The 7441-nt window shown below is 54.4% G+C and overlaps 2 protein-coding genes across 2 annotated transcripts; both read right to left on the bottom strand.

The window, feature by feature from the left end:
- Positions 1-2777: 2777 nt before the first annotated feature.
- Positions 2778-4553, bottom strand: LOC135387261 (uncharacterized). The gene has a single exon (XM_064616548.1). It carries the CDS (start codon positions 4551-4553, stop codon positions 2778-2780), a length of 1776 nt encoding a protein of 591 aa, XP_064472618.1.
- Positions 4554-4635: 82 nt separating this feature from the next.
- Positions 4636-7378, bottom strand: LOC135387252 (uncharacterized). The gene is made up of 2 exons (XM_064616539.1): positions 6478-7378; positions 4636-6353 (listed from the first exon to the last, which is right to left on the bottom strand). The coding sequence occupies exons 1-2, from the start codon at positions 7376-7378 to the stop codon at positions 4636-4638; spliced, it is 2619 nt and encodes an 872-aa protein (XP_064472609.1).
- Between the last annotated feature and the right edge of the window lie 63 nt (positions 7379-7441).

Here is a 7441-nt window from a genome sequence, read left to right as displayed (position 1 = left end):
CATTACCACTTCTGCCTATGTTTGCCATACACATGTTGAACGAAACGCGATTTTACTTTCGCGAGTGCAATTGTTGCAGTTTGCCTTGACCCAGAGCAAGTGCGTATAAGACAGCTATGAGCAGACGCACACTTCGCTTTTATTTATTTTCTATTTTCGGTACATTTCGTCTATTTTTCTCACGCGCTGTACTCCGGAGCGCGCTCAGATGCTGTTCATATACCGTATCACGTAACGGAGAGGGCGCTGCAAACGACCGTGGAAGCAGCCCGTGGCAGCCACCTGTCGACGGGCCCGTCGTCCCGAGCCAACTTCATACTTCGCTCAGCGCACCATCCCATTCTAGGTTACCATAGTAAGGCCGTTATATTTGCGTCTCTTTTGTCCATCCTGTCCTCAAGCGTGGTAAAGGTTTAATGTCTAAAAGTTTTTCAAGTTAGATTCATTTGAATCCTAATCTGGAGACGAGGTGTATGGTTTGTGTCGACGACGTGGCTCTGAGGAAGCGTAGTGCTGTGTGTGGTGTCTATAGGCTGCAAGAACGAACTCTCCTCAAGATTCCCCCGCTGGAGGGACGCCGTTGCACTGGGGGTGAAGAGAATTGCGTAGGTGAGCCTGACTTTTATAACTTCGCAACAATTTGAGCTTTCCCGTTACTCAGCTGCGTTGTTTTCGGTAACGGCCATATTATCGTTACACAGATTGAGTCACAAGTGATACCCTCCACACGCGTGATGTTTCAGCAACGTTTCGCGTGCACTTTCACTACATTGCGTGTAGAACTCGATGTTGACACCATCCACATAAGTCACCCTGTTAGAAACCGGCAATGTTTCTTACCTCCATTCTCGATGGGATTGAGAATCATGCAGCTGCAGCACTTGACGTACAGGGCTCGCTTCGTAGGAAATGCAGGGGTATCTGTAATAAGAATACAGAGACGGAGTGATTCTCGCCATATGCTCTTAACGTGGTATTCATTTTGCGTACCGAAATGATTCTCAGCTGATGAGGAGCACCCTGTGTCTCATTTCCTAATTTATCCCTTCTCGGCTTGGCTAACCGCCGTATAGTATCAACATATTTTGGTGTCCCGTATTTAAAGAAGCCAAACGACAACTACTGCACGATGGATCCTTTCCATATATTATCGTTTTATGTTTGGGTCCTTTTGTTTCGTTCCCGTACATCGATATGGAAATCGCTTCAAGTTCTGTAGAAGTGTGCTTCTTTGTTTCGTTTTTTGCGTGAAATTATTTTTCGCATTTTTCGCTTCTGCCCACAAAATCGTGAATTTGAGTTCCCGCGAACATGACAACCGATATGACGCTCAGAACGGATAGGAAAATTTGAAAGCTTTTTTTTTATTCCGTGTTAGCGCCGCGAAGCAACTGTGGCTATGAGCGGCGTGCAGACGTGGACAGATGGAGGGAGGACAGTAGGAAGGAGTGGGGGACAGGGGGGTTAGTATGCGTCCAGGGTCGAGGGTCGAAACTGTGCGAACATTCGTCTAGAAGTCTTCGGAACCTCAGCCGGTGACAAGATTCGAACCGGTGAAAACAAGTAAGAACAACGGTAGTGGAAAAGTACCTATTTACTACACGATATTTGACATGTAGTTTTTATGCACGTTAAATCACACTGACGAATTATTGTGCAGACCTGCATACTACGGGGATAAATTCTAACGTTTTCAAATCTAGATCGCATCAGAGCTGGGCAGTACCCGAGAACATGGAAGATGTAGATATGGTCTGGCTTTTTCGATGAGAGCCGTATTTTAATATTTCCTGTTTTGAACGACTGTGGGAGTCTCACACAAAACTAGTACGAAGTGGATCGGTAGGGACAGGGACCCCTCTGAGCAACAAAGTAGGCGTCGTTCTAGTTTACCCTCCCACACGCGATCGAAATCCCCCCGCGATGTCACGCACGCGCACCTGCGCTCGAGTGACAGGCTGTTTCGAATCGGACCCAAGAATTCGTGACCGACAGTTCTGATGCCTTCTACAAACTGAACCTTTATTCCTTTCTCTCGCGCTCCTCGTCTTCGTCCACAGCTAAGCCTAAGAGCCCTCTCCTCCTCCTCTTTCTTCCACATCCTCCCGGGCCACGGGTGGTGCGATATCCCCTTCCAAGCGGTGCAGCAACTGCACGGGACGGTGAAGAATGGTCTTGTTGGCCAACATGACCGCACAGGCACGAACGACACCGTCGCGTCCGGGAATGGTCTGAGTTACGCGGCCGAGCTTCCAGAGTAGCGGCGGTCGTCTTTCGTGGATGACGACCACGTCTCCGACCCTCAGTTGACTCTCCGGGTCCCGTCTCGCCATACGCGCGGATCTCAGCTGGAAGAGGTATTCCTTGCGCCACCTGCTCCAGAATTGCTGGCGAAGACTATCCTGTGCTTTCAGGAAGTGCTTGAGTCTCCCTGCGTCCAACGGCTGTGCAACTTCGCCCGGTGTTGGGGTGGCAGTCAAGCGCTTCCCTACGAGGAAGTCTGCAGGAATCAAAGGGTGCAGGGCGGCGGGATCGGAATCCACATACGTCAGCGGCCGGCAATTCACTATGCATTCTACTTCGCATAAGGCCGTTGTAAGATCTTCATACGTCAAATGGCGCCTTCCTAAGCAACGCCTGAGGGAGTCCTTCACGCATATGACCATCCTCTCCCACCATCCGCCCCACCAGGGTGCTCTCTCGACAATAAACCTCCATTTGATGCGATTTCTGGCGGCAAAATCCTGCACTTCTGAGGACGCGGTGGAGAGAATCTGTCACGTCTGATGGAAGGTGCGAGCGTTGTCTGACAGGATCAGTGACGGGACCCCGCGTCGGGACGCAAAACGCCTAAATGCGCCGAGGAAGTGTTGAGTGGACATCCCGGTCGCCAATTCGAGGTGGATCGCGCGGGTAACGCCACATGAGAAAAGGACGATGTACGCCTTCCGCTGTTCGTTATTGTCAAATGCATAGAGCGGTCCAGCAAAATCCACCCCTACTACGTCGAAGGGACTCGTGGGTGTGATCCTTTCCCGCGGGAGAGGAGCGACAGGTGCTGTTTCCGGATCCAGCCGTCGTCGTTTGCATTGTAGACACGTATGAAGAGCGCGACGAACCGTCTGTCGACCCCTTACAATCCAATACTTCTGGCGAATTTCACAGAGTGTGTCTTGAACTCCTGTGTGGTGTAGACGACAGTGCATGTCGAGCACGAGCAGCTCTGTGAATCGGTGTCTGGACGGCAGAAGGATGGGATGCCGTACGCTGTCGCTTTCGTCACCGACGCGGAGTAATGAATTCTCGTCGACATACGGGTTCAATAGCAAAACGGCCGATGAAGAAGAGATGGGGCGTCTCGTCTGTAGGTCCTCGATTTCAGTGGGGAAAGATTCCAACTGAGTCCAACGGACCCAGAGCAGCTCTGCTGAGTGTAGCTCCTCCGCTGAGAGTGAGCCACTGTGTTTCGACTGGGGTCTCCGGGTGTTGTTGATGTACCTGAGCACGTACGCTGTCACACGGAGCACGCGGTTAAGGGAGCTGTGATCTTCGAGTTGAAGAAGGGGGTCCCGATGCTGAACAGCGATGGCGCAACAGGTCTCCTCGATCCGGAAATGCGGAGATGTGTTTTGGGCCGCGACGAGACCATCCACGTTGCCAAATAACCAGGCTGGACCGGTCCACCACAGCTTGCTGTGGAGCAGCTCAGTCGCGGTGATTCCCCTCGTGAGCAAGTCAGCGGGGTTGCTTTTCCCGTCGCAGTGACACCATCTAGCCGGGTCCGTGAGCTGGCGAATCTCTCGTAAGCGCCCCTCGACAAACTGAGGATTCTGCGACTGAGTCATCTTCCCATTCTTTATCCAGTGCAGTGCAATCTGAGAGTCCGTCCACAACGTGACCCGTGACTGCAGGGCAGGTATGACGTCGCAGATGCTCTTGAACAGTCTAGCGGCGAGAAGGCAGCCAAGGAGCTCTAAACGCGGAAGAGTGACAGTCTTCAGTGGTGCAATGCGACCTTTGGCGATGAGCACGTGGGAGCTGACACCCCCCGGAGCCTTGTGGGTGCGTACGTATGCAACTGCTCCGTAGGCCCGCGGGCTTGCGTCTGCAAAGATGTCAAGGTCTGGGACGGTGCCGGCCGGATTGAAGGGAGATCTCGGTGCTTGCATTGTGGAGAGCGCGGGAAGGCCGCGTACCCATTCGCGCCAAGCTTGGTGTGTCGGGGGGTGCATGGGTTGGTCCCAAGGAACTGCTTCCTTCCACATTGCTTGAAACAAGAGCCTCGCGGTGACCGTAAAGGGAAGGAGCAAACCCAAAGGATCGTACAGTCTACAAAAGGTACTGAGCACCGTGCGCTTCGTGGGCTCATTTTTCTGTGCGAATTCGTGAACCGCGGTGACTGGTGCTAGGATGACGTCCGCCTGTCTGTCCCATGGTACACCTAAGATACGAAGCACTGGGTTTGTACAACCGACGTTATCGTAGGCAGTTTCGTCTGCGAGAAATTTCTGTTGAAGTGCGGTGGACTTCGCTGCCCATTTTCGGATTTCCATCCCTGCGTCCCGCAGGACAGCTCTGGTCTCGGCATATATCGTCTCGGTATCTTGCACGTCGTCGCAGCCAATTACTAGGTCGTCAACATAGAAGCTGGTGCGGAGGCGAGCTGCGGTGGCTGGGTATCGCGAAGTGATGGTGCAGAGTTGCCGCGAGTAGGAAGGGGCTGGACGATGCTCCGAACGGGACTCTGGTCATCCTCCACTCCTGAGTCGCAGGATAGGGGTTGGATGATGACGGTAGCTCCTGACCCCAGAGAAAGCGGAGGGCGTCTCGGTCCTCTGGTCGGATCTGAATTTGAAGATACGCCTTGCGAATGTCGGCGGTCAAGACAATGGGAGAAGACCGAAACGTGATGAGGAGATGGAGGAGGTTGCTTTTTAAGTTGGGACCCTTCGACAGAACCTCATTAAGAGACGGTTGGCCGGGAACATGGGACGATGCGTCGAAGACTATGCGGACCTTGGTCGTGACGGCCTCCATACGTATAACGGCATGGTGGGGCAGGTAGTATACGTTCCTGGTTGGGTCTGGGCCAGAGACTGGTTCGGCATGCCCTTCGACGAAGTATTCGCGCATTGTGGCGTCGTACTGCTTGAGAACGTCGGGTGCCATTCGGAACCGCCGGAGTTGAGCGTTGAGTCTCGTCTCGGCGGTTACCCGATTGTGTGCCTCTGGTGGTAGCCCAGGCGCCTGGATCATGAGGGGAACCTCGTACCGATCTGTCTGCCACTTGATGTTCTCTTGAAACATTTGGAGGTCTGCCGCTCCGGTGGGAGCAGCTACGTCAGAATCCATGATACCTAATGCATCTAGTCGCCACAGGTTGGTCAGCTCATGCTCGGGCGCGTCGTTCGTGCAGCACAAAAGTGACGTGGTGGCGGGATAGTCTGGTAGCGAGGAACGCAGTGGGGCAACACCTTGGACGATCCACCCAAATACCGTTTCGACGGCTGTGATATTGTTGGGAAGGCGCTCTATTCTGCCAGACACAAATCGCCAGTAGTAGTCCGTGCCTACCAGCACGTCGACGTTCTGCGATAGACAAGTCGTTGTGACCGGAGAGAGACCACGATCGTGTAGCATTTGCAAGATCCGGCCATCCACAGGTGGGCTGAGCGACCTGCAGATCTGTGGGATAGCGATGGCCTCTACTTCCAACGACTGATGTAAGCCATCGATACGCAGGGACACCTTCTGGTATGCGCGATGCGTGGACGGTTGCGTGGAGCCAAACGCAAAGATCGACATGTTTTCGGATGCCAATCCCGGGCATCGAAGCCGCTGAGCGAGTTCCTTGGTGATGAATGTTCTCTGACTTCCGTTGTCGAGAAGAATACGTACGGACGCGGATCCGCCAGGGCCGGCAACCTGAACCACAGCGGTCTGCAGAAATGTGACAGTAGACGAGGTTGACGCGGTGGTGGCTTGGATTTCAGGTGTCTGCGCTGGCGATGCTGAAGCCGATCCAACGCTCCTGGCGGTGCGCTCTCGCGTTTCGCGTTTCGGTTGTATGTCGCAGAGCACAGTCAGATGTTGTCCGTGGCATCTGGTACACGTGAGACTAGCTGAAGAGCGACACTGACGGGCCAAGTATTTCCGCTTGGCACAGCGGAAGCATCGACGCGCTGACGTGAGGCTTCGCCGTTTTCCCTCGGGTGTGAGCGGCGCTGGACAAGTCGCCGTGCGGTGACCGCACGCGTGGCAAAGGGCACACGAAGGGAGATCGGACGGTGGTGCTGGTGGAGCTCCATCAGGGCGTGTGGAGTCTGTGCGCACACCAGCTGGCAGCGCTGCGGCTGAAGGAAAGGGGGCTGGCGCTTCGTCTTCCGCGTGGACCGGAGGCGTATGCCGAGGCCGGTGAAGAGCGACTTCTTCCCTTGCTTCCACTTGAATGCGTAGGAAATCCATCAGTGCACGAACCTCCGCGGCAGTGGGCGACATGCGAGTAGACTCTGTGGAGGGCGCTCTCGCTAGGAGAGGCCAATTCCTTCCTTCTCTGCCGAAACAGCACGAAGAGATCGGGTGGAAGGCAGCGAGTAACAACCCTATAGAGCACGACATCATAGCAAGACTGCGGAATCTCCAGTGATTCCAGGGCCCTCGTGTGCCGCGAGACTTCGTCGAACAAGTGACGTAGCTGAGTCACGTCCCCAGAACCTTGCACTGCGCGGAGCGACAACAGCTTGTCGATGTGCTCGGCTGCAAGGAGATCGGTTCGTCCGAACCGCTGCTTCAGGGCGTCAACAGCTATCTGGTAATTCGCTCCACTAAGGCTGATCCCATCAATGGCGCGCTTGGCCTCATCGGTAACGTAACACAGGAGATACTTAAACTTCTCCACTGTAGCTAGCGCACCGTTGTTGTGGATCGTTGCCTGGAAGTGTTCCCAGAACCTGGCCCAGTCTTGCAACTTCCCTCCGAACTTTGGAATTTGCAGCTTCGGCAAGGAAACAGAACGGCTGGTTGATTCTCTAGGAGTGGAATCGCACAGTGCGGCAGACGGCGCAACTGGCGATGTGAGCTGTCCTGCCGTTCGAAGGACCCGCCTCGCGCGCGTGATGGCGGCTATGAGCTGCTGCTCGCATTCCAGGATGCCTTGGACTTCCTGGTCATACTGCTCTTCGCCGGTCAGCGCCAGGATCTGACTGTCTAAGTCTTGCAGCGCAGCCTTCCTCGCCACTAAATACTCGACGTCGACTTCAACATCTTCGAGGGAAACCTCCCCTGTCCGGGGTTCACATAGTCGATTGACGGTGCGAGTGACTGCTGCTCGGGTCCCGGCTCGTGACCGCTTCAGGCCGTCTAACAGGTCAACGGGCATCGAGAAGGGTCGTCGTTCCCGGGTTTCGGCACCAAAATGTTTCGAATCGGACCCAAGAATTCG

Source organism: Ornithodoros turicata, chromosome 1, assembly GCF_037126465.1.
Source record: "Ornithodoros turicata isolate Travis chromosome 1, ASM3712646v1, whole genome shotgun sequence".
Classification (NCBI taxonomy): domain Eukaryota; kingdom Metazoa; phylum Arthropoda; class Arachnida; order Ixodida; family Argasidae; genus Ornithodoros; species Ornithodoros turicata.
Note: the sequence above shows the minus strand (reverse complement) of the source record. Positions and strands in the feature narration are given on the sequence as shown.